Consider the following 27,101-nt stretch of genomic DNA (forward strand, 5'->3'; position numbering starts at 1 on the left):
CGTTAGGCGAGAATTATGCTGTCTCCTTCCCAAACAAAGATAAATGGCATTAAAGCTCAGCCCTTGTGTATTTGACATCCAGAGATGCAATGAATGTTCCCCGGGTGGGGGTTTACAGCTTTGGACTGCAATTAGGCAGCAGCGTAGTATTAACCCATCGCATTCCCGGAGCATCAGCCTGGAAGCAAGAGCCATTTTGACTTCCCTCCTGGAGCTGGCTCTGTACCCCCATCCCTGGGCCACGGGAGAGCCCAAGGGGCTGGGAGACGGAGCATGAGCCGTGCAGAGGGAGCAGGCTCCCTCGCAGGGGTGCCTGGGCAAGTTTGGGGTAAAAAGGGAGGAAAGGGGCAACATTTGGGACAAAACCACCACCTGTACCCAGCACAGGTGGAAAACCTGGAGAAATTAAAACAAGCCCGTTGATTTTCACCCCCCTTGCCCAGCACCCACGGGAGGCAGGGTTTTCCCTGGCTAACATGGGGGTCCCGTGGGGTTCCCATGGGGAAAGTGCTGCCGCTGTTCCCGTCACTAGTGGGTTCGGCGCCGCCACGAGCCACCTCTTTCCCTCCGCCCTCCCGCAAACACAAAGCCTAAATATTTGATGAAGCCAAGCAGCTTTTCCCAGCGCCAGGAAGGAAACATCGCGCTGTGCCAGCAACCCGGGGCTCTCCAGCAAGGAAAATAAGCCCTTGGGGGTTTCGCCCTGCCCCGGTGCCCATGGAAGAGCCCCCGGTTAGGGCAGAGGGGCCGCAGGGAGGTGATGCCAGTCGGCTCTCGTGCGAGCCAAGGACTTCCTCGGGCAGTGCGGTGGATCGATCGGCTGAGGGGTCTCCGCCTGCCAAGCTGCAGCCCTACTTGGCTTGGCAGAGGCTCATCGATCGCCGCGGGCACGGCCACGGCATTGGGTTCGTAGGGAAAACATGCCCTGCGGGACTTGCGGTTCACGCGGCTCCAAGCAGGGCCAACGTCGGACATGGGGACAAGCCCACCGCAGCCCCCTGGTCCCAGGGGGAGTTTGGGTGATGCTCAGGAGAGTGGAAAGGAAGGACAGAGAGAGCAGAAAATTAACTCCTTCCAGCCAGATGTGACCTTACCACATATACACCAACCACTTCTCCGGGCTCATGGTAACACAAACTCAGCAATTCGGTCAGAGCATCCTCCCAGGGATCAGCCTTGGGCCGTCCATGCAACACGGCAGCATGGGGCAAACCCATGGGGACGAAGCCAGGCTCGTGTGCTGGCCAGAGAAAAGCTCAGGACCCACCAGCGAGGGCCGGGGGGTGCAGAGGTGCTAACCCGAACCCAACCGGCACCAGCATCCCTGAGCACAGGGCAGGGCTGAAGACCTCCACTGCAGGGGCATCCCCAGGAAGGTTTTCTCCCCTCTTTCTTTTTGCAGCAGAGGCCTCCCTGGCTGCACAGAAGCCTTTCAAAGCTCCAGCCATAATCAACACATCGGAGCCCCGGCGCTGGCGGCCAAGGGCAGCTCTCCTCAGGCACAGCTAGCAGAGAGGTCGGGGAAAATTGAGATGTTACCCTGATGACCACCCAGCCAGCCCCCAGGCACCTTTAGGGCTCCGGCTCTCTGTATTCGCATCCTCCCTGCTCTTCTTCATGCTCTTATCATACAGCTCCTTCTCAGGTAGCCGCAAGCCCGTGGGCAGATGGGGCTGCGAAATTGCTGTGAAGAAGCTCAGCAGAGCAATGATGAGCCAGGCTGGTCCTAGGGCAGCCCCCAAACCTCCCCATGGCATGTGTTCCCGGGGTGCTGGCACCCTGGAAATTCCTGGAGGTGCTCACGGGGCATCGGTGGCTGGGGCAGGGATGAGCGACGGCACCTTCCCCTCCCATTGCCGAGCCACGCAGCCCATTTTGCGAGGCTGGGAAAGATGCTCAGCCCCAGTTTCTGGCCCATTAGCTCCCCTTCTCGCAAACACCTTCTCCAGCTGCTTTAGCTCCCACTGAGGCACTAGGAGCCACATGTGGCAGTGCGGAGACGGATGCCCGGCTGCATGCAGCGTGAACACAGCCACACGTGCTGCAACGGGAGCAGGGGGAGGTCGTGAGCGGGTTACCGAAATGCAGCCGTGCTCTGGCTTGGAGAAGAGCGCGAGCTGAGGCTGCAGTGCCAAAGTTTTTCAAACATCCTCAATGCCTGGGGAATGGCACTTGCTGCCATCCCAGCTCCTCTCCACTTGGCTCCCAGAGTGACCGGGCCACCAAAACGAGCCAGTCTCACACTTCCTTGCAGACCTCCGATGGCTGGAACTGCTGAGGAAGGCAGTGGGGGCGGCCACGGCCCCTAAAGCATCCCTGCCTCCCCGGCTACTGCCTGCTCCAGCGCAGCCCAGGCTTGTCCTCATTTCAGGCTGGGCAAGCGGCAGCCCAGCCCCAGAGGTAGCAAGATGATGCCAAACCTCCTAATGGAGCTTGACAGCAGTGGGATTAAAAGCACAAGTGAGATAGCAACCCCTCTGCAATCAGCTTCTGCCTTGGAAGAGCTGAACCAGAAAAGAAACCTCCTGGCAGCGGGGAGGCGTGAGAACACACACGCAGGGTGAGGGCGGCAGGGGCTGGGGGGAAACCTCGCCCATCCCAAGCCCTCCTTGCTTGCCCTGCCAACCCATCGTCTATAGGAAGGAGCCATTCTCCTCCCCTGGGCAGCACCAGTGAAGGGTTTCACCAGCAACAGCCCCAATTCCAACTGGTCACTGTGGGCTGGTACTTCTACTGCACTAAACTTTGGATGCAGAGCAGCCCACGCCATGTGCTGCTCACCCCTTCCTGCCTGCGAGCTCAAGGCATGGCGCAAGGACCCCCCCTTCTCCCTCTCCCTCAGGCGCTGCGCTTGGAGCGGTGCCGTTGATGCTGGAAACAATACCCAAGCGGCCGGGTCCGAGCTGGAGACGGGAATCGGATGCAAGTGGGTGCTCAGCCCCTATTTCTGCAGGACGGGGTGCGCACAGATCCTCGCAGCCGGCACCAAGCCCCGTCTGCCCCAGAGCACAGCCCTTGTTTAACTAAAAGGCAGCACTGACCACGTTTCCCACCCAAAGGATGCTCCAGCAGCGCTGCTGCCCCAGGCCTCCTTCATCTTCCTTCCCGCAAGCAGGAATATCTCGGCATCTCCCCCAAACCCAACCCAAATGGGCTTTTGCAGGGATGAAGTGGGGGTTAGCTTGCACAAAGCATCCCAGGGGTGGCCGCTAAACCACACTCCAACAAGCCAACAAGGCACAAGCACCATCTCAGTCCGTGTTCATCCGAAATCTGGCAGCTGGAGGCTGCTCTCCCGCCTGGCAGTTGTTTGCTCCCAGCAAAATGCAGGGGAAAGCAGGGCTTTTTACTGCAAGAAAAAGGGAGCCACTCCAGGGACCGGTGGGAAGAGCTGATGGGTTTTGGCACAGTACTCAGGCTGAAAAGCTAGCTCCAGCTCCAGACCTTGTTTTGCAGTGACCTGTATCAAGAATTGGCTTTTTCCTTTTTCTTGCCAAATGGAAAGAAAAAGAAATCCTTCCAGGTCAGAAGAAAGAAAAGCATTTACTCATGGGTCAAGTGAAACAATCTGATGCAGGGTTGAGTGCACTTTTATTCTCCCCAAACCAGGAAAAGATTCAATTTCCATCTGAAAAAACATCTAAAAATAAAAAGAGAAAGGTTTTTGGGGTCAGAAGCACTTGATTTTGGTTTTTAAGCCCAAATGACTTGCTGAATTGAACCCCACTTTGCAAAGCACGAGTTGACCCAAAAGCGCAGAGGGGTGGGGAAGGGATGGGCTGATGCATCGATCTGCAAAATTTCAGCTCGGGGACCCCAACCTCAGCTCCCACCAGGCCCGGCTGCACACCAGGGTGCCAGGAGGGAGGCATTTGGCTGCCTCCACAGCACTTTGTTCATCTGAAGCGAGCTGTCGCTTTCCAGCCTCCTCCCCGCCAGCCAAATGCTTCCTGACAGCTCGTTTAAAACCCAAAGCACCCGATTACCACCATGGCCAGGCAGCTGCTTACAGACGCCACAAGAAACTCCTCCATAACCCGCGCCCCACCCCACCTCCCCACCCCGAAATGAAATCCCTGCCCAGAGCATCACTGCTCTCCCTTTCCAGACCTACCCACACCCGGGGGGCACCAGGGTCCTTCTCGAGCTGAACCAGGTCTGGCTCTGCTCTCACGTGCATGGCCTCGGTTGAGGGCCCCCCACATTTCCATCACCAAAATGCCAGCACCCGCTTCCCACCACCCCACTGGTGGGTGGGAAGCCCGGGCTCCCTCCACCTGGCAGGGCTGACCCCAGATCCCACACATCGCCAAAGTCCATTAGCAAGTCCCCGGAGCGCACGCCTTGCTGGTGTTTAGCTTAACCCCGGCTTTTAGGGAGAGCTGCAGAGCTGCGCCGCCTTTCAATTTTTAATTCGCTCTAAACATTTTGGTCCTCTCCTCCGGGGACTCCCAGTCGATAATCTCTGCTGGCAGCACTGCTGCCCCGTAGCTATGGAGAGGGTGGAAACCGGGGGCAAAGGAGAGGAAAGCAGCTCCACCCCACGCTGCTCTCCTTTGGAGTAGCGGGACCCCTTTGCACGCACGCCCCAGGACAAGGGGCACCCCCGCTGGGCGCTGCAGTGAAAGGGCCCCCAGTGCCCCATGCAGATGCTCCTCAAGGAGGATGGGGGAACCCCCAGCACCTCCAGAGACCTGACACCAAAGAGAGGGTTGTCACAGGGTAGAACATCTTCCCCCTTTTCATCAGACACCTCTGTGGGTCGGGTCCCTCCAAACTTCACAGCTTGCTCAGGTTTACCCTGATGCCTGGCACCAGTGCGGCAATGCCTGGAGCAGGGGCACGAACACAGCATCGCTTTCCAGCCCCTGAGGCGCCTTTCTCGTTTTCCACCGCCTTAAGCAACAAATGTACCAACAGGGACCTGCTGGGCACGAGAAACATGACCTGAGCTGCTCTGGGAAGGGAGATGTCACCACACAGCTGGGAAGATCAGCCCAGGTCACCCTGGAGCAGGGGAGCAGCTCCGGGTGGGTTTTCTGTCCCTCAGGTGCTGGGGAGGTCCAGGCTCAGGGTTAAGGCTCAGTTCTTCACACACCTTTTATCTTGATTGAAAGGGTGTGGAAAACTAATCAAGCACTTGCAGACAACATATGAATGGCAAAAAACTCATAGGAAAAAAAATATCCTGACCAGTTAAGCATCAGAAAAGGTACATGGAATTGCAGCAAAGCCCTGTACCCCGCCTCCAACAGGTACCGAGGGACAGCATGCAAAAAGGGTGATGCGCAGCGGTAATAGCCCAAAACATGCTCCCTCCCTCCAAAAATTGGCAGATTAGGGAGCTCCCAAGTCACAAGGGGTGCTTTGATACTGCTTAACGCTGATGGCTCCCTCCCACGAATTTGCCTGCTCCCTTTCTGCACACAGGTAAGCTCCCACTGTCCACACACACCCCTTCCAGACCCCCATAGCATCTCCCCATGCCCAACTTCTTGGGACAGCCCATGCCGAGCCATCCCCAAAAGCCCCCACTTACACCTCCAGGCAGCTGCGGGACCCGCCGTGCCCCAGGGAGGGAGCAGGGACAGAGGCAGCCCCGGCCGGGCAGCGGGGTGCTGCCCACCCAACAGAGTCTTCTTCAGCTCCTCACCTCTTTCACCCTCCCAGAACCCCAGAGGAGTTTTAGGCTGAAGGGAGCTGAGCTGCCGAGAGCTGGCCTCGGCCGCCACCTAGCAGTGACCCAACAGCAGCAGGGACAGGGTGACAACTCCTCCAGCCCACTGGCTCCTGCTGCAGCCCGGGGACAGACAGGGGAGGATGTGGGGGGGTGTCTCCTCGGGACAACTCACCCCAGCCCCAGTTCTGACCTCCCTGAAACCAAAGTGAACTTCTGCAGCAGAGAGGGTGGTGTTGGAGACAAGCACTCCATCACCCAAACAGCTCCGAGCAACCTCAGGTCCGTTTCAGTCACTCCCTACACTAGATGACAAACATGTGCGATGCAACCCCCCGGCGTGAAGCCTGAACACAGGACCAGAAAAGTCAGGCAACCTCTGAACGCCCCCGGCAGGGTTGTACAGCCCCTGCTCAAGCCATGGCCCCTCGCCTCTCTGCTTCCATCTCCTTCATTAGCTTTCCACACAGTCTTTTGCAAATGAGCCCCAGATTTTCTTTCTCTCTCTACATTTTTATTAGCCTTTTCACATCCAAAACCACCCCTAAACACTGAAATTAAAACAAAATAGTCATAGAATCATAGAACGGTTTGGGTTGGAAGAGAGCTTTAAAGATCATCTAGTCCAATCAATAAACTTATGCTGGGCTTTTATCCATTCCAATATTAATGTTAAATCCCATCTCAAGCTCTTCTTGGTGGTTAGCAGTGAAGCATACCTCTGGCATGTTTGCAGGGGGGCACAGAATGGCCCTTGAAGCCCCTGAAGACCTGAGGAACAGTCTAGGCACCAGCAAACCAGCTGAATGCCAGCATTCATAACTAGGGCACTTGATTTTCACAGCTTTTCTCTTGCGTTAATGAACTCAAGCCCAAGAGTATTTCTTGCCACAGGCAGGGAGCTACATAAAGATGGCCATCATTAAGCTTCAAGCTTTCTCTCACTGGATTCTTTATAGATCTCATTCGATATATCTGTAACATGGGATTCCTGATGCTTCGTATGTGTGGCATCCTAATTCATCAAACTTAAAGGATATATAACACAATGTGACACTTAGATATTCTCCCAAACCATTACATTAAAGAGCAATAAATCAGTACAACACCAGTACAACAAAACGAAACTATTTTCCTGAAAGTAAAAGTAACATTATCACACGTACCGGGCACATCTGAGATGTCGTCAGACTCCCCAGTTTTTCAAGGGATTAAACGTTTCTGAACAAAGAAAATGGCAGCACGGTCATGCAGAGGGCCTTTGCTGCTCTAGGCAGCCTTCCTCGCAGCTGCTCCAGCTTCTCCCCTCTTCTCACACCTTCTTTCTCAGGCTGGGGAGCCACTGGAAGTAGTCACTGGAAGTGGCTAAGCGTGCAGCTGCCACCACTGCAGATAGCGTGGTAGGAGGGACATACAGTTTCTGAGATGGCCCTTGGTCAGGCAGCCCACTGGCACTGCACAGGCCAACTGCAAGACTCCCGGGAAGATCTTTGTTCTTCATTTTCTCTTCATCTGCATAAGGAGGGACACAGAAAAGAAAGATGGGATCCACATTGGCAACCTAAGAGCTCTGGTTTAGATTGAAATCCCTTTTGCCTGGACCTTACCAGGTCACAGCAAGAGGACTTTCTACTGCACACTTATTTGATGAGCCCGACACAGTATAATCCGAGAGCCTCTCTCCCTCTCCTCCCAGTGCTCACCCCCGTTTCCCCAGAGGTGGGAAATCAGATGTGAATTGAGTAGCTCCTGTCTGGAGAACTGGGCCTCCACTGCAGACAGACGGCAGACAGCTCTGTTCCAAGGCACAGATAGGCACTGTCTTTGGCAAGTCAATCTACCTCGTAAATTGGGCAACTCTCACATGGGTGTTGTAAATTCTTTCATCATTTGGAAGATGAAAACCCATACAGGGACCTTACATGGTTAAAAAAAATGCTTTTGTCCCTTATGGTTGGGAGATTGAGAGACTTTCAGTATGAAATGAACACAGGCTAACGTACAGAGTGGAGAGACAAAGACTTCTGCATGAAAGCAGCAGAAAGTCTAGGAAAGACAACAAAAATGAACAGAGAGAGAAATAACCCTCAATTCATTTGTTCCCATTAAACATTTAGAAAACCATTTTGCTGCACAAAGGTCAAACCGATGCATTGCATCCAGCCATTTATTATTGTTGCATCTCCATCCCACAGAAATACCATAATTTTCATCTGTTCTAGCAAAGAAGCAGCACCAGTCCTAGGACACCCAAGAATGACTGCAAGACTCATAGCACAGTAACAGACTGCTCAGCTTTCTGCCGTGTTAAATTTTACTGACAAATCTATTCGTACTGTTACGGTTGTCCAGCATAAATGGTATTGCCATAAGTAGAACAGAGGGATGTACAGCTTCACGAAGTTGGACCTCGTTGGAAAATCTTTCTATCTGATCAGGGTCATCTTGGCTCATTTCTGCTGGTTGCTTGGAGTAGATAAAGGAGGTGTAAAAGTCTTCCACTGACTTGAATAAGACAGCAGGCATTGAGGACTCTTCAAGAGAATGAGGTGTCTGCAAATGTATATAAAAAACTCAGGAGAGGGTGTGATTAGTGCACACTCGTTTCATTAGCTGCCCTGATCTTTATTATCTCTCAAAGTCCACAAAGAATTGCGATGTCAGCAACTGGATGATTAAAAAAAAAAAAACAACACAACTAGGTTACTCACAACCTTGGCCAAAGGGCAGCTTTTCCTGCACCGCAAGCTGAAAAGAGTGACAGATTATTACAGGATACAAATCACCATGTCTTAGCAAAGAATTAACAGCTGGCTCATCTCTCAGCAGCCCCACGCAGAACAAATGATAGCAATGATAGAGGGAGTTTCTGCAAGGGAGTGGGAATCGAGTCAGAGGAAGTCCCTCTGCATTTTTGCTGAAGAATACAAATTAAACTTAAGTTCCAGGGATGATCACCCATGTCTCAGCCATAGACAGGGACTAGAGCCAATGTTTGTATTTGTTAATTCAGCACGGAGGAGAAAAATAGCAAAATGACAGACAAGCAGCAATTCACCTCGCCCAACCATAGCTGTTCAAAAATTAGGTGCTTGCTCTCTACGCTTCTTCTACATCAAGACAGCAGAAGAAAGGCATCCATCTTGAGAAGGGGTGAATCGCTATCCAGAGGTGCTTCACCCATTGGTGAGTGCGTGTTCAGAGGATTAGCCCAGAACAAAACAATCGTATTTACACAAGCAGATTTAAGCAATTTAAATTGGCCCCCACAAGGGGACCATGAGGCGCTCCTGAAACAGCAAGGAGAGCTACATGGCTGGGCAGCCGAAATTCTGTGTTGACAGGATGCCAGGACGGAATAATTTGAATGACAGGCATCACTGGAGTCCAATTAACCAGCTACTCAGCTTGATACCACCAGCCCACTGAAAACCTCTGCCTGACATGCAGTAAAAACCAGAGTGTTAGGACAACAAAAAGAACAGGGTTGAAAGATTATTATTATTTCCTCTTGCCACCCATGCTACCCTGTTGGGGGACAGGCAGTGTCACTGCCACTCCAGCGCAAAGCAGAAACAGACAGGGTGCAAGAGTGGACACTAGAAATGTCTGTTAGCATTGGAAAAAGCTGGGATGGAAATAATTCAAAAAGAGGCTGTTCAGTTTACAGAAGAGGCAAACGAGACAGGATATCCTAGAGAGTGCTGTGAGGGGCAGGGAGTAAGGCAGTATCTACTCTTCCTCCTGATTCACACAACTAAGAACACCACCATTAAAAAGGAAAACATGAGCAGCGAAAATTGGAAAGGAGGGAATACCACTTGGTAATGCTGTAAGTGCCACAAAACCCTGAGGCCAAAAGATGAGCAGGAATCAGAGAAAGGAAATCTTCCTGTCTGTCCTCATAACTAGCTGATTGATGCATTTTTCCCCCCTAATGTCTATAGGCAGGATTATTTTTTCATCCCACAGTCTCCCTTAATAGAAATTCCTGTCACTTCTTCTAAAGACTGCAACAGAGATCACAGCCAGGGACAGAAAATGTGCCCAGGACTTCTCTGATCCAGGTAGGAAATTCCTATGCTTTGAAACTCACGTAGTTTAACACTTGCAGGGGAGCATTTAGGTCAGCTCACAAAGACCCTATTGCTATCTACCCACCTGCCTCCACCTCATCTCATCATACTTTCTCCCCACACTTGCTACCACAAACTTTCCTCTTCTCTCATTCCCTCAAGATCCTTTCTCCCAGCTTGCTTTCTCTCCATCTCCTTCAGGTAACATCCTCCAGAGCCACCAATTCTTCCAGCTTTCCCCCTATCCTTCTAGAAAGTGCTTTGTCTCAGCCACTGTCAACCTCCAGATGTGTAAGGAGCTGTGGTTATCCAAAACCCTGCAGGCACACTCCTATTTCCAGCTCCGCAATGCGTTCTGTGGCTCAACAAATCCCGAGTGATACTGGGTCCCTGCTGAAACCAGAGCAAAGCGTTTGCAAAATGCCATGCTGCAGGCCCTGTTAGATTCACCATTAACCACTATTTAAGAAGCAAACTTGCAACACCAGTGCCACATAATGCCTCAAATCACAGCCCAAAACACAACCCTCCCAAACCCACCCTCCTAACTCAGGAAAAGGCCTGCGTGATCCAGAGTAGCCCCACAATAACTCCCAGTTACTCCCAGTAACCCTTGGGACTGTGAATGGAGGGGAAGTAGAGGACTGAAGAAGGGCCGGGTTTGATCTATAAAGTGCTGAAACGGGTCAGTCTTGTTTCTACAATACCTTGACATGCTAGTGGAGCACGAGTGTATCATCAATAACACCAGAAACAACAGCAAAGAGGAAAACATATAGCTCTGAGCCCATGCTCAGTCGTTATTTCTTTGTCAGTCGCTTTAAAAAAAATACAAGTCAAAGCAATCAAAGGGGTAATCGAAATAATCTAAAACCAAGAACAACCCTTTGCAACAGGAATAGCAGAGAAAAACACCCTTACCTTAACCACTTCCACAAGCTCTGTAAGAGTTTCATTTGTATCCTCCCGTGCAAGTTCAGGGTCTTGGTCTGTTATTCTTGGGACACTCACTTCATCCAAAAGTGGCCGCACATCATCCTGTGTCTCCTTCTTAGCAGACAGGTGCCATGGCTAAGGAGATGGACAAAGCAAGAAAAGGTACAGCTAGTGTGGGCAGAAGAAAGCAGGATGCACTGGAGCAAATTACAGAGCAATCCAATGATACCACTCAGAGATCAAACTGCAAAGCAGCTTTTCTGTTCTGCTCAGAAGTTTTAACATTTCTGTCTGGAGAAGTTTGGGCTACTTGGAAAGAACAGAAAGAACATGGACGGACAGGAAATAATATGAACAAGAAACTAAACGTCACTTTAACTTCTCTCCAAGTGGTAAGTTTTACTGTGAAGGAAAGTACAGTTTTATTCAAGCAATGTTTTCTGGTTATTCCCTGCTGCCTTCTGAGAAATTTCACCATGGAGATGTGTCCTAACGCAGCAGAGCTGATACAACACAGTGTCCAGCCATTTTGCACTTAAGGGCGGGGTTGGGGTGTTGTTAATCCTGACGAGGCAAATCTAAGATTGGACAGTGCAAAGGGAGTTCCCCACTGTTTAAGAGGAGTTACCAGAAAATGCTAGCTGAGCAGTAACAACTGTCATATTAGACACATTTCATTCCAGTTCAAAACATTTGGTATAATTTTATAATTGACATTGATGATCATGTTAGCCATGCACCAAGGAAGAGAAGGAATCGTTTTGGGCAACTAAACAGAACAGCAGAGAAGAAAATGTTTAAAGTCTTACACAAAGAGAGATCTAGAGGACTGCAATTTCTGGAAAAGGATTCTAAGACCCTTGAAACCAGACAGGAGAAAACCTGAATGCATTTACATCCCTCTAGTCTCCAAATTGCCAGCTATGCCTGACATTTACGCACATGGATCTTGCTACAGTTAACCAAATTTTTCCATAAAAATCACAAACTCAGATTTGCAGAGTTTCAGTCACATTGATTTCTTCTAAATACATAAAGATGCTGGTTTGGGACCTTCGGTTCAGATGATATATCGACAGTGCAAGGCCATTAATATCCAAGATATACAGCTTATATAGAGTTTCTCTAGCACAGAAACGCAGTTGGCTAAAACAAAATCTAGGTAAAATGGCTGCTTTACAAGTTACTAATATTACACTGGCTTTTACTCTTATTTCAGAGAAACATCAGAAAAACAGCCCCCGAGCAGGCCCACTGCTGAACACTTCAACAGCTGACATTTACTTGAAAGGTGCTTTGGCCCCTGTAATAAAACGTATAGCATGAAAATACTACAATTTAAATAACACAGAAAAGTAGAGAGTCACTTGTAGACAAGTGTTCCTGGCGTTTCTAATGGTACTACATTAGATTCCACTCAAGACCTGGGTTTTACTCCGTGCTTAACCCCTCTGTTCATCAGCTTCTCCATCTGTTAAATAGCAAAGAGCTCCTCTTTTTAACATGCTCTGAAATCAAAGGTGTAAAGCAGTATCCAGATCTGGATATCATTCACCTTTAGAGTTATCTTTTTAATAAAACTGTAGTTGTGTACAACCTTATGCCCTGCAACAACCAGCACTGCAAATCGCTTACTTTCAGGTAAGTTTAGAACGAGCAAGACCCTTAATGCAAATAATACACCATTAGTTCTTCTGGTCTTTCCCCATATTTAAATGATACCCCGAGTTATTACATATTCTTTCCCAAACCCCAGAGATGCGAGAGGAAAACACACCACTTCTTGGCTCCTGGGGGTGCAAAACATGAAAGTGCTAAGTCAAACTGATCTCAATAATCTGGTACTGGTCCGAGTTCTCAACAGAGTCAATTCTCTTTCTAAGTGAAAAATTATGGTGCATATGGGAGGTTAGAGAAATCACTGAGCACACAGACTCCCTGAAGTCTGCAAAGGGATCAGAGTACAAGCAGCTAGAGATGTATTTATGGTCCACGTGTAATTGTTTTTATAATATGGTTCTGCTTGTTTTCTATAAAAGCAAAAAAAACCAACTCCACAAAAAACTGCATGGGACTAAAACAATACATGTCTACTGATCCTGGTGCTGATCTCATTGAATGATAGCTACGCCACAGTCAAATTCCCACCTGGTCACACAGTTCATCCCCATCCAGCTTTGAGCTTGCTGTTTCACTCTCTGCGTCTAGAGATTCCTGCTGCAAGCGAAGGTCTGGCTCCACCAGTTCAGCATTCTCCTGCTTTCCACTGGGCTGAACATACAAGGCCGAAGGATTCAGTTCCTTGAATCCCTAGGAACAAACCAAAAAACCAAAAAACAACCAGTATAGTCAAGAAAACTATGTTGTAACTACCACAAAGAATAAAAAGGATTCAGCAAATTTCTAATAGATTTTATGACGAAGCACACCACACGCAAGTTAGCTCCAATTTCTTGCAGAAATTGTCTTACTACGAAAATCAGCTACCCTCCCTCCAGCAACAAAATTACTCAGCAATGCCCCCCTCCCCCCAAAATTGGACATACACATGCAAAAATACAATCATAGGATCTAATCCTGCCAAAACACGCATTCTGCATCTATTGTATAAAACAACAGATAAAAGCACTCTGGGCTGTAAACCCTGACCTTCTCTGAGATATAAAATCGTGGCACTACCTTTCTAAGGGCTTTCATATCCACACAGTTCTTACCGAAACTGAGCTGAGACATTCAGTTAATGACATAGACAGGCCTACATCATAAATGCTCTCTGCACTGGCTTATAATTTGAACGTCCATCCAAGGCACAACATTTCACTGGCAAAGTAAGAGACTTTTTAAACCAAGACCATTTCCATAATTCAGTTTGTTAATGGCATAACCAATCTTCAATGCCTAGAGCAGAGAAGGCCAAAATAATTTATTTAACTACCCTGTTCCTCACTCAACTGCTCCTGCCACTATGAAGCACTACTTTAAATCAGACAATAAAATCTAATCAACTTGCTCTCATTAATTGTTTGGATGAATCAGGGGCCTCAACTTATGACTAACAAAACTTGCAGGAATTAACAACGGGTAGTGAAGTAACTAACACATCTCTTAACAGCCTCTCAATTCCGTCTCAGTTTGGCCTTATGCTCAGAACATTTATAGCTATTTTACTTTTCCATGTTATCTATACAAGATGTGTGTCAGCTCCAGATGAATCTGCAATACTAACAAGCTAATCAACTTAAAAAAACCATCAAAACCTTCTAATCCACTGTTAGAAGACAGGATGAAAATAATTTGTTCTACTAAACCAGAACATCTCTGGTGTATCATCAGATTCCACCTCAATCAAAAAGCAAGCTCTCACCATAGAGTTCGACACCGTGGGATGCAGTCACAAAAGGGTAAGTTACAGAAAAGCAGGGAATACCAGTTTTGCTCTTCACAAAACTACTTTGCTTCAAGCTAAAGATCTTCCCATTACAGGCACCCAACTGATCCTTTCCCTGCCCTTCCCTTCAGCAGAACACGCCTTCCTCCTGACCTGGGAAGGGATGTTCTCTCCGCAGACGTCAGCACATCCCCCATCCCTCAAGACACAGTGGAAGTAGACATCCTCCTCAGTGGATGTGTCACACAGGAAGAGATGCAAAATGCCATTCACATATTCATCCACGATGCCTACAAGTAGCTTGGAGCCACACAGCTTCTTGAATAGGAGAGTTGCTGCATTGGACCACGTACCCTGAAGAAGAAACAAGAATGTGAAGTTACTATAAACAGACCAACATCCACCGCCTGAGACTCTCCCTTACGGGCTCTTGTCAAAAAGGCAATTAAGCTGGGTCGGGCTAGGGACAAACACAGGAAAGTCAGGCAGACAAGCTTCCCAGCACTGAACTAAACCAAACTACCCTAAAGCCTGCAATGCTAGTTACACTGGGAATGCCCTTTCACCCTAAATACCTATTTCCAAACACGGTTCGATGGCATTCACCAGTGATTTTATCACAATTGCCTAAAATACAGTTGTTTGGTTTTGTGGTTTTTTTTTTTTTTTTTTTAATTCCTGGAATCATGCGATTGTAAACGTTAAAAGTGTCTAAGTTTTTAAGAAGCTGCTAAGCCTCACTCACAATGAAAATTGTGATTCTTTAACCCTCAAAAAACAGAGGAAATAACTTTTTAAAAAGAATGTCTTTAAAACACAGAAGAAGCAACTCTGTTCACATGCTTTCCTTCAGAGATTGTATTTCTCAGGCTTCTTGACCAAGAGGTGTCCCAGCATAGAGGAACTTTCTTATGACCTCTGTAATTCTTTGGCTATGCTGACTGCATCAAACCAACTCACTTTAAGCTCCGTCACAGAAGAAATTTTTAAAACAGAAGGCTGGAGCTACCAAGGCTTCAGAAGGACCCCGGAGAACTACTGAAAGGGGAAGAAACAAGTTTGCTCTTTTGCTTTACAGTAGCTATCTGTTTCTGCAACAATATAAGCAAGAATACTCTGATCATACGGAAAACAGACAGCGGAAGCGTGATCACTCGCAGAGACAGAGACTTACACAGTATACTCTGCTGAATGTAACAGCAGCAGTTCTGCTGTAAACGTCAGTGAGACCTGAATTAATCCAAGTGTTTGCCCTTATCAGGAGAAAAAGCCAACCTCTACTTGACAGCTCTCATACATATGTCAATAAACAAAACTGCATGTGAACACATACCTCCAAGGGTTTTACCCATGCCAAGGAACACGGGATGGCCTGAGCAGGGAGCTTCAAGTAGCACCACCTACAACACAAAACAAAGCCATTACGGCAAAAACAGAACAAAACCAGGCAGAAGAGTAGAACTTCCTCATCTTCTGGGGTTTAAAATCAGCTTAGGAATAGAGAGGCACATATTGGATATTGCACTTATGAATAAAACCCAACAGCAGCTTTGGAAAACACTCCATATCCAGAGAATGGGCACAGCAGAAATAGCAATAACAACTGGTCCCGTATGCCTTCCCTTGCCCAAGCATCTTCCCATCATAACCGCTTATGATTACAAAGTTACAGTCAGAGAGCAATGACTTTTGAAACAAAGAATGCCAATCGCCGGGCTTGAATAGAGGCAAATGAGAGGGCAGAAGCAAATATGGAAGAGGTACTGAATTGCAGAGGAGAACAAGTACCTCTGACACTGCAAATGTGTCCCACTTGGACTGACACTCGTTCATGAGAATGTTTACATCCATTCACGGAACCCAGGAAGAAGGATCAGGGAGCTTGTCCCAAAGTGACAGAAAGCGGCAGGAGGAAAGACTGAGGAATGAAGGCAGGAACAGGAAATGATTTAGCCTGAAGTCACTGTGAGAGGGTGAAGGACAGGGTTGATGAGCAAAGGGCTCTGAGTGATCAGCAAAACAGGTCTTAAACAATGTCACCTCAAGCATTAGCATGTAAGCAAGCAAGTGTCTGCAATAATAAAAAGCCCAGATCCTTTCTAGGAAATCTGCAGGCTGGGATGTCTTTCTGAACAAAGACAGGCCAGTCAGCCTCACCTCGATCCCTGGGAAGGCGATGAAACAACTAACCCTGGGAACCATTTCCAGTCACATGAAGGACAAGAAGGTGACTGGGAGCAGTCAGCACGGATTCACCAAGTCACGCTTGACCAACCTGACAACCTTCTAGGATGAAATGACTGGCCTGGTAGGTGAGGGGAGAGCAGTGGGTATTGTTTACCTTGACTTCTGTCAGGCTTTTGACACTGTGTCCTGTAAAATCCTCATAGTGAAGCTAACGAAGTACGACCTGGACGAGCAGCGAGGTAGATTGAGAACTGGCTGAAGGGCCAGGCCCAGAGAGTGGTGACCAGTGGTACAAAGTCTAGTTGGAGGCCAGGAACTAGCAGTGTACCCCAGGGGTCAATACTGGGTCCAATGCTGTTCAACACCTTCATTAACGATCCGGACGATGGGGGAGAGTCTACCCTCAGCAAGTCTGCTGATGATACAAAACTGGGAGAAGTGGCTGGTACACAAGAGGGTCATGCTGCCATTAAGAGGGACCTCGACAGGAAGAGAAATGGGCAGACAGGAACCTCATGAAGTTCAACAAAGTCCTGCACTTGGGGAGGACAACACCGTGCACCAGTACATGTTGGGGGCTGACCGGCTGGAAAGCAGCATTTTTACCATGAGGGTGACCAAGCACTGGAACAGGTTGCCCAGAGAGGTCATAGAGTCTCCATCCTTGGAGACATTCAAAAGCCGTCTGGACATGGTCCTGCTCTAGATGGCCCAGGAAGGTTGGACAGGGTGACCTCCAGAGGTCTTTTCCAACCTCAACAATTCTGTGATTCCATCACTCATGCGTAATTTACTTACTTGAGGAATCTCAGCCAAGACTTTCGGACAATTTCGAGGTTTCCATAATCTGGGTAGAACACCTCTACTTCTTGGTCATTGATCACACGGTGGATGATAACGCGGTACCACCATTTCGAGACCGTTACACAGCAAAGCTGTCCAGGCTGTACTGAAGACTCAGGCATGATATAACGATCGGAAACAAGTTTATTTGAGTAACAGTGTCTGCAAAAGATCATAATGAAAAACTGCGCTTGGTAGGATGCAGGAGATGAACAAAGAGAAATACACAGTGATTTCTCAAAGTCCCCATGACATGAATTTTCAGGAGTTGTTTTAATAGATGCTTTACATCTCTGTTCTGCTACACAAACTGAAATGACAATAAAAAATGCAAACCCAAACCCTTAACATTTGAATGATATTCTTGGGGTCCAACAAAAAGTTAATTAATGGGGATTAATCAGAGGCTAAATACAGTCATTCTAGTCATTAATTTTTAACATTACCTTTACATGTCAGTGCTTCTTTGAACCAGGTTCTGGAGTACTGGCTCACATATACAATAGCTGTCTGCAGAGTCTGTAATCACACTTACTTGTGCCCCACAGACGTCAAGCATTTACTTTGGCACACAATTAACAGCAGTTGTATCACTGTCGTGGTGGAATAGAATCCCAAATGTGTAATGTAACTGATGCAAACAAAGCCACTGATGGGGTTTTGCTTTCAAATACAGATATGACAAAGGCCAACTGTTACCTGTTGCTTTTTGGTAAGTGTTGGAGATGGAAGTTAAAGCCTTAACCAAGCACATTAGCAACAGTAGCACAGACAATAGAAAGGTGCAAAACAACCCTGAAGTTTCTTTCCACAACGTTTCCACGCTTTAAAGTTTAGGACTCTCTAGGACACAGCCAAAAAACTGTGAATTGCTATTAAACATACTTTTTGCTTGCTAGTTAAAAGGAATGGGTAAGCATTATGAGTACGTGTTTCAGTACAGCACCAGCATCTCCGTATCAAGTAATCAAGCCAGCAGTGACCATAACTAACAGCAGGGTGCCCTGTTCCCTCAGCACAAACACACACACACACACCAAGTAGTAGTACTGAATCAGCATAGCATGTTCGCACCTCATCTCAATCATCATATCCTGCAGTTTATCAGATGTTTCCCTGCTGCAGATGTGGATGTAGAACTGGCTAGGAGAGACGATGAATTCCACAAAGACTCCCACCAAGCACCTTCTCTCCAGGGGTGGTAAACTGCAAAGGCTTCTGTCCTGAACAGCATCTGGGGGGATTTCTGGAGTCATTATCAACTTGTCTAGTAGGGACTGCTCCAAATCTTGAGGCTACAGAGGGACAAGAAGAAGGTGGCACTCAGATGTCTCGTCATGCACTGAACACACGTGGCCTCTCCATTAAGTTAAAAAAATAGTTCTGCTTTCCTGGGGACCTGTGAATTACCGAGTATCAGAGAATCCCAACAAATTGCACAAACTTGGATTAAAACTTTCCCTATGATAGAAGCATTCATTTTCACACACTCTCTCTTCCTTCCTTCTTTCTTCCTTCCAGTGTAAAGAAGAGTGCAACAAAAATACCTTGCTCATATTCCTGCAAGGAATAAAGGAGAGGAATTGAAGTCACGTCACACATTTAGACAAAAGTATTGAATGGCTATTACTAAAAAGGCAGAACAAAACAAAAACCCACACCAAAAAAACCAAACCAAACGCAACCCACCTGTTTGTTGGATTTTACCCAAAAGATGCTATTTCTATGTTCCATGACCATGAAAGAGTACATGACTGAACCAGCAAAACTCTATCTGAAAATGATTCAAAAGTGACAAAGGCACAAATGTATCTCACTTTCACACTAGAGCTATTTCCCAAGGATAAAAACAAACAAAACCTACAAATTCTGTTTTTTTTCTCACTCTACACAAATTTGTACATGAGTGAGTTGGCAGCACAGCTTACAATTTTGCGTTATTCTTTAACTGCTGAAAACATTATTTCACTTGAACTAGTGCAGATGGGAACCTTAATCAGACATCAGCTACTTTCACTGCCTCAAGAGCTTGCTTTTGTGCCAACAAACAGCACTCCTCCAATGATCAGAAGTCAAAATGATTTCAATTTTACTCATCGTGAATATGCTACAAGTTACCACTGCATTATACATCAGGCAATGCATGAGAAATTTGACTTCCAGCACACACCCCCTTGTTTATCTGCAACAATGGGTTTTTGCAATACTGGCTCTTTTAACCATTTATTAAAGAAGCAGATGAGAGTCTCCTTCTGCAGACTGAGCAAGGGCTAATGCCCTGGAATTTTTTTTGAGTTAAAAACTTTGACTAAAACATTGAGTTAAACAGTGAGTTAACCTTTTTGAGTTAAAGAGCAACTGCTGAGCAGCAGCACCACCTCTAAAAAACTCTCACATTTCATGGATTTCCTGTAAGAAGTGCCTGCGAACAGTGGCATTTCTAAGGGACAGTTTTGCTCCCAGAACGCTCTTCATATCATACTGTTAAGGGCACACATCATCTTTATAATCTAGCTCACACACTGGTAGCAACAACAGACATTTCTGTGAAAGACGTAGAAGATGCATACTTAAAAACACGTTTACAAAAAAGCAACAAAATTATAAATAGACAAACCAACAGAATACTCTGTAAAACTAGGCTTAAAAGAGGTATGGCTTGCAAGATGGCTAACTCCTTGCCCTAAGCTGGACTGGCAGCTGCCAGAGTGTGGTGTGGATGAAACCCTTCCTTCTGCTCAGGGCAGCAAGAAAAGCTGCTGAGAGCAGCAGCTCTATATACTTTACCCTTTTCAGGGCCGAGAAGATTGACTCAGTCCTTGTCCCTCATTTGTCCCTTACAACACTTCCACTGTTAGTCTCTTGTGACCGGATTCTTGGACACCTTGCAGCAAGGTGGGGATCAGGTCGCAACTTTCCCCTCTACCTCACAGCGTCCCAATGAACAAGTGTTCACTGCATACGCAAAGTAACACGTTCCAACACGCTTTCCTCCCCTTTAGAGATTTTTTTTTAAACCAAATGGCAAACTCAGTGTTTCATCACGAATACTAGTTGTACAAACATCTTCCAAGACTTATCCTGCTAGGATCTTTAAACAGGTTCCCTCTGCGATACATAAGGACAAAAATCTGACTTGAGGTTTTACCCTTCTCACAAGCAGACTTTGTTTGATCTAGGGGAATTCCCTGTGAACTTCATCACATCAAACTAAAATTTCTTTAAAGGATCAGAACAGCCTGCCAAAAAATCTCTAAATGGTATGTTTTATGAAGTGCTGCACAAAGTCCAACTCGCAGTCCCAGGCTTCCAAGTTCATTAGTGCACAAAATACCAAATTCAGGAAGAATTCCCGGGACCCTTTCCCTGCCTATCCACTCCAAACATACAGATGCGTACAGCCACGAGACAAGCTTGGCAGATGAAATAACTCTCAGTAGAATGATTTTCCTGAGAAAAAGAAGGCGTAAAGATGCTCAAAAGAAAAAAATAGAGGGGACACAAACAAATTTTCCCAATCAGGTTTGGCAGTTCAGAGCCTTTGTACTGTTCTTCTCCATCTCTTTCTAAAAATACACCGCTAAACAAAGAAACGAACAAAAAAGATTTTCAAAGTCCAACCAAATAGCAGAGTTGAGACCGCAGGAATCAAGGTCTCCAAGGACCATTCCCCAGCTCTGCCACACAGCTGCTTGACACTTAAACCCTGCCTACTGCAGCAGGGGAAATTCCACACAGCTAGTCTCAGAACAAAGTTATTAAAGTCCAATTACAAGTAAGTACACCAAAAGGTATCACCACTATTATCAGGGAGCAAGAGGGTGCTTAACTGACCTCGGATGATCTGTAACATAGATCTCAAGACCGGAAAAAACCCAGAAAGAGACAAGAAAAAGACCTAGTCTGGATGGCATATAAAGCTATGTACCAGGTCAGTATGAGTTTGGTCACCTCCAGGCTCATCCAGAACAGGCACAAAAATTTTTGGAAGCAGCAGTGCATAAACAATACAAACTCAACAGAAACAAAAGCAGTAGAAAGAGTATCATCCCCTCAGATTACAACATGATAAAGTTACAGATTGCTCAGTCACTTACTTGTTTGAGGCCATCACCCAATTCTACTGCTTTTGTTTCCACTGGCTCTGATTTCTCTGTTGCTGTCAGGTGGAAGCTCTCTGTCTCGCAGCTGGGTTCCAAAGGAGGCATCTCAACTGCAGGTGCTGCTGTAAAGACAATAATTTGGCTGTTGTTCTTTATGGGGCTGATGCAGTGTTACATATTAAGGAGAAAGAGAAGACATCTGAAAACAAAAGTCTGAAAGCACTGGTGCCGTTTTCCTCATCTCTGGTAACATGCACAGCCACCACATTCATGACGATTCACTTGAAAGGAGTCTTTCACTGTTATTAATAAATTTAAAAAAAAACCCCAAACAAAAAACACTTGCACTTGTAAGCAGGCTAAGGGTTAAATCAATTGCTAGAATGATGCTAAAATGAATTTTCCTCAGAAAAGTCAGGAATTTGGCAGTAACTGTGTGTGATTTTCTGCCTTCTCTCATATCTGTTATGGGACTGCTGAGGACATCTGCAGTCTCTTCTGTTTTATTTTGTGGAACATTGTAGCTGTGCCTTTCAGACTAGTGCTAAGCCTTCAGTCTCAAAAAGTGCATCGGAAAGGCTTTACCAGCCTGTGGAGCAGACGTTCAGAAGATCCTTCTAGTTTTGTTATCAATTGCCTGGAATGACTAGAAGTTCCAGTCCTGCACCCACATTCAGAAACTCTGAACGGGCTAAACATCCCTTCTTTCACCTCACAACAAAAAACGGTGGCAACCCGTAGAAAACTTCCAGTTAAGCTCTCTGCTACCAAGACAACTGCCCTTGTGACAGCTGCTTCTGCAGCACCCCACAGTCCCTCTGTGCTAAAACCTAGGGGAACCGGGACTACTACAGCAACTGGAAATGCAGCAACATCCACTTGAAACACAGTTGCTTGGCCACAGCGCTTGCGAGAGCTACGTGCTTTCAGTTAAATAACACACCGCCTCACCTTGTGGCATCTCTTCCTGCGCCTCACCCTGCAGCATCTCTTCCTTCTCTACCTCCCTTGCCAGGTACTTCTTCAGGGTCAGCAAAGAACCGGCTCTTGTCTGCTCAACCGCAACAATATCAGACACGCTTCTGAGGACTTCGAACATGGAGAAAAATCCATACCGCGTGTACTGGAACGCCCGGCCAAAGCGTCTGAAGAAGGCCTTATCAAAGTCCAAGAGCAGAAGCGGTGAGGAACTCAGCAGATCCTGCAGCTCAGCCTTCACTGTCGCCGGCAGGACAGGAGCTCTGCTCGTCCGAGTGAAACTCTGTGGATTCTTAGAGGGAGAAGCAGCATCTGCCTTCGCAGCGGCACTCTTCCGTGCCCTAGCACTTCTCCTCTGTCTGGCAACCAGTTTGGCAATCGCTTTGGTGGTCTCATCTGCAATGGCTACAACAGAAAGAAATAAACTATTAGACTACCAAAACAGCGAACCATTAAAAGCTCTACACAGGCAAAGCTCCTCTTCTTTCCTTTCTTTCCTCTTCCCCCCACCCTTTTCAGAAGCAGGTGTCTCCTTCAAAAGCAATCGCACTAAATCGTGGCTGATTTCCAACACGGCAACCACTTTTCTTCTCCCTTCACAAACTGGACTGAACCAGATTTAACAGCCAACAACCAATCTGCACCCTCATTCCTGTAAATCCAGATCCAGGCAGGAAGGCAGGTCAAATTCTTGGATACAGGATCACAGCAGGAAACCCAGCTGCTGCAAGTTTTGTTGGGGAAACAGTAAATGGCTCGTTGGTCCCCTCAGCCAGTAAACCCCCCCCACAGAGCACCCACCCGCCCAGGCAAGGTCTCCCCACAGAGCAGCCCAGGTCTCTTCCATGCCTTTAAACAACTTTTTCTTGTCTTACTGTAGCACTCAAAAAAAACCCCCAAACCATTTCACCCTTCCCAATCAACTCTTTGCACCTACCATTTGTTTCCCTGCTCTTCCCCACAGAAAAGGAAAACGAAAAAGGTTCTTTGATACAGACTAAACTTCCCATGGGGCCAGGCAGGGAAACATTTACAACTTCTCCCAAGAGGCCCCATCCCTAGTTTTGGCTCCTGCTGTAGCCTGCATTTACAGGAAAAGTGAGGCTTACCAGTTCTAGCGTACCCAGAAGAAATGCTGCTGCAGTTTCTAAACAAAGTGCAGAATGCAAAATGTACAAAAATAACTAGAAGCCTGTGTGATTTTTCAGGAGGAAAGAGCAGAAAAAGCATTAAAAGGCAGATCAAAATACAGGAAGAAACATCAAAGACAAGAAATTAAACAGAGTTATATGAGAAAAAGAATAACAGAGATATGTGACCTACAGCTCTGGGAATTCGTCCGGCACATCCCTGTTTTGGAGCATCACTTCATACTAGTATGTGGTTCAAAACAACTCCTCCACCCGTAAGGAAACAAAACCTCACCTTTGAGGATAAAAGTGCCTTTCTCATAAGGACAGACTCTGACAACTTCAGGCATATCTGCCACCAGCTCCAAGGTGGATTGGAAGCCCAGGTCACGTAGAGGGAGAGGTTTGCCAATCATAGCCATGTACTCCTGTTCCAGCTGTGCTGGGGTTAAGCCCTCTTTGGCAGCCATTAGCAGTGATCTCACCTCCTTCTTCAGCACCTCCATAAGCTGTGCCTGCTTTGCCATGTCCCCACTAAAAGGGAAGCAAAAGCAAGCAAAAAACAACTTGTACCGCAGCTGCTTAAACCAGGCAAAAGACTTTCTACCACTTGGCAACTGAAAGCTGGTAGGGGGAGAGGGCAGCAAGCCAGGTTCACCAACAGCCGCTACCTACCAACCCCCATATTTCCCTGCCTGCACCCCTGGAGCTGCCACGCTTTGGCACCCACTGTCCCAGCTAAGGTCATGGCTCCTCCTCCATTCACTGCCTGTCCCCACGGGATCATAGCCCCTACAAGCACTGCATCCCCCAGAGTTTAGTACACCCCTAAACCCCTGCCCCAGGGACTGCCCTCTACAAACCCTGCCCCTCACAGAAATCCGTGTGCCCCTAAACTGCTGCTTGAAGATTACCCCACCCCACGGGCTCACTGCCCCTCACAGAGATCCCTGTGCCCGTAAACTGCTGCCTCAGGATCCCCACCCCATGGGCTCACTGCCCCTCACAGAGATCCCTGCACCCCTAAACTGCTGCCTCAGGATCCCCTCACCCCACCCCACGGGCTCACTGCCCCTCACAGAAATCCGTGTGCCCCTAAACTGCTGCTTGAAGATTACCCCACCCCACGGGCTCACTGCCCCTCACAGAGATCCCTGCACCCCTAAACTGCTGCCTGAGGATCCCCCCACCCCATGGGCTCGCTGCCCCTCACAGAGATCCCTGTGCCCCTCAACTGCTGCCTGAGGATCCCCAGAGCCCAGCCCACCCCATGGGCTCGCTGCCCCTCACAGAGATCCCTGCGCCCCTCAACTGCTGCCTGAGGATCCCCACAGCCCACCCCACGGGCTCACTGCCCCTCACAGAGATCCCTGCGCCCCTAAACCCAGGCCTGGGGATTCCCCCCTCTGCCCCATAAGGTCCCTGCCCTGTAAAGAGATTCCTGTGTCCCTAAACCACAGCCTGGGCCCCCACAGGCCCCCGCCGGTGCCGCTGCCCACACTCACCTCGCCATCCCACCGCCTCGCTCACGAGAACCCCCCTCTGCGCCTGCGCGCTCACTTTCCCGCCCTTCCAAGGCGCGAGGGCGGGGCGGGGCGGTGCCTTGCCCCCCGCTCCCCCCCCGACATTGTAGCGGGGCCGTTAGGGCGCCGCCGCGCGGCCGGAGGCGGCCGCGGTTTCCCTCAGCGCCCTCCCCGGCGCCGCGCTGGGGCGGGCGGGCAGCTGAGGGGCTTGCGGCGGCGGCCCCGGGGAGGCAGCCTGGCCTGTGGGACCCACCCCCGGGGCCGGCAGGGAGCTGCTGCCCCTGCCTTCTCCTGAGTAAAAATGTTAGGTGTTTTTCCCTTCTGACAGGAAAAGTTAGCGCATTGGAAAGAGCCACAGACAAAAAAGGACCAATTCCTTTAAGGCGACAGTATTTAAACCCACACACCAACGTGATTAAGAGTAGTCTTGTATTTTTCAGTCCTGTCTGAGAGGAGAATCCACAGCGGAGACGCTAAGTGACTTTCCCAAGGCCAAAGAGCGTGGTGAACTCGGTTGCGATGGCCGTTTCTCAAGGGTTCGCTGTCGTTTGAGAAACCTCAGCAGTGCGGTTGATTCCTGCACGAGGATACATTTCAATGTGACAAGGTGGGACGAAGCTGTGGATTTGGGGACAGCAAAGGTTGCAAATCCATCAGCACACGCTCTCGAAGCATCTCCCCTGTCCCAAGGTAGGAGCCAAAAATGTCCCTTGGGAACGGAGCAGCTGGGACCCACTGGTTGTATTAAACATCAGACAAACCCAGAAAGTTTCAGGTTTGTAGGTGTTAAATATCCCATGGTGCTTCTGACAAGAAATCAGTCAGAGACCGTGCTGTCCGGCCAAAATGAGACCTGAGCCGCCATTTACTGCTGCTGCTTAAAATGTCACCTCCCTTTTCAGCAGCTGGAGACCATCTCCCCCTGCCCCACGCTGGCCAAGTGATAAACACAAAGTAAAAAATGTCTCTGGAGCACTTTCAAAGCAAATACAGACACTGTAAGAATTTATTAATCACGCCCCATCTCCACCCAACTTTTCGCCTCTGCCGTTAGCCCTCTCCAACCATCGCTTCCCCGGTGACCTGCTGACGAGGCACCCAGCACGATGGAGCAGAGAAAACAGGGAGCTGCTGCTCCTGCCCTCCCTGCCTGCAACATCCTGATGCCGGGCAGGCCACAAGTCTGCAATAAAATAGGAATCCATGAAAAAACAAGAGCGGCACCTCCCCAGCTGTCTTTCCAGCACCCTCCAGCTGCTCCTCCACACCAGAGACCAGCATCCCTGAGCTCAGCACTGCCCTGTTGGCAAGGAAGTCACCGCTTCATGTTCCAGCCTTGTCTTGCTGTAGTATGATTTCTAGCCAGGTGCTGGTTCCTTTAATTCGGTCAGTGACTTTAAAACACTTTAAAAGTGTTTCTTGCAGGGGTTTCCACAGATGTCACCACATGTGCGGCATGAAAAGGAAAACCCCGTTTGCTCTGCCATGGTCCTGCTGTGGAAAACTAGGGAGGCATTTAGGCACAAACTCTTTTGGCAATTTTGATTCACCAGCTCTAACCCTGCAATGGCCTCCATGCTTTGCACTCATTAAGGAAAGTTCATGAACTGGGACCAGCTAATTTCCCTCCCTGCTAAAATGTGAGGTGACCCTAGAGGGAAGGAGGTTGCTGCCAATATCCCTCCACTGTGCCACCCAAAGGGCTTCTAGAGCGTCAAATGCTGCTCACACAGCCGTTCTCCACAACAACCCCTCCAAACACTCCTGAATAAACCACTGGTCTCACCAGTAAAGGTTTTTCACCCTGGTGTCTATTGCTCTGGGCCACTCCCATGGCCCACCTCTCTGGGCCATACCACGTGAGGTCTTTGGAGCCACATGCCTGACAGTTAGTTTTAGGTTACTTTTCAACAGCTTTGCAGAAAACATCTACGAAAAATCATCTGAGTGCTTCTGGTTGTATTTTATTTCCAAAGGCAGGAAGATGCAAACAGAATGTCTTCCTGGTTTCCACCCTGTCCAGGTTTAACCTTCTTTCCCATCTCCACAGCAGTGTGCGATGAAAGCAGAGCAGCTGGGAAACAGCTTGCTCACTTCACTGTCCATTATGTCTGACAAGCCTGTAATAAATTTGAAACAAGCCTCCTCGATCTGACACCTCCCCTTCTCTCGCCCCCTGCCTGGTTTTCCTGCCTACAGCAATAAATTCAAGCACGAATTCATCCAACTCCCACAGGCAGCTGCATGCTCCTTGGCACAG

At 48.3% G+C, this 27,101-nt stretch overlaps 1 protein-coding gene across 1 annotated transcript; it reads right to left on the reverse strand.

The window, feature by feature from the left end:
* Window positions 1–6,204: 6,204 nt before the first annotated feature.
* Window positions 6,205–23,845, reverse strand: TDRD5 (tudor domain containing 5). The gene is made up of 11 exons (XM_075157075.1): window positions 23,614–23,845; window positions 22,162–22,593; window positions 21,205–21,332; window positions 18,182–18,402; window positions 17,063–17,269; window positions 15,411–15,477; window positions 14,231–14,431; window positions 12,838–12,999; window positions 10,675–10,824; window positions 8,014–8,230; window positions 6,205–7,189 (listed from the first exon to the last, which is right to left on the reverse strand). Exons 1-11 carry the CDS (start codon window positions 23,843–23,845, stop codon window positions 6,990–6,992), a joined length of 2,217 nt encoding a protein of 738 aa, XP_075013176.1. The 3' UTR covers window positions 6,205–6,989.
* Between the last annotated feature and the right edge of the window lie 3,256 nt (window positions 23,846–27,101).

This window comes from Calonectris borealis, chromosome 8 (assembly GCF_964195595.1).
Source record: "Calonectris borealis chromosome 8, bCalBor7.hap1.2, whole genome shotgun sequence".
NCBI classification, from domain to species: domain Eukaryota; kingdom Metazoa; phylum Chordata; class Aves; order Procellariiformes; family Procellariidae; genus Calonectris; species Calonectris borealis.

Coding starts and splice junctions, on each gene's coding strand:
- TDRD5 (XM_075157075.1), bottom strand. CDS start 23,845: ATGGCAAAGCAGGCACAGCTTATGGAGGTGCTGAAGAAGGAGGTGAGA. Junction 21,333..22,161: donor GCAGGAAGAGATGCCACAAG/GTGAGGCGGTGT, acceptor TTGTCTTTACAG/CAGCACCTGCAGTTGAGATG. Junction 14,432..15,410: donor CATGGGTAAAACCCTTGGAG/GTATGTGTTCAC, acceptor TTTCTTCTTCAG/GGTACGTGGTCCAATGCAGC.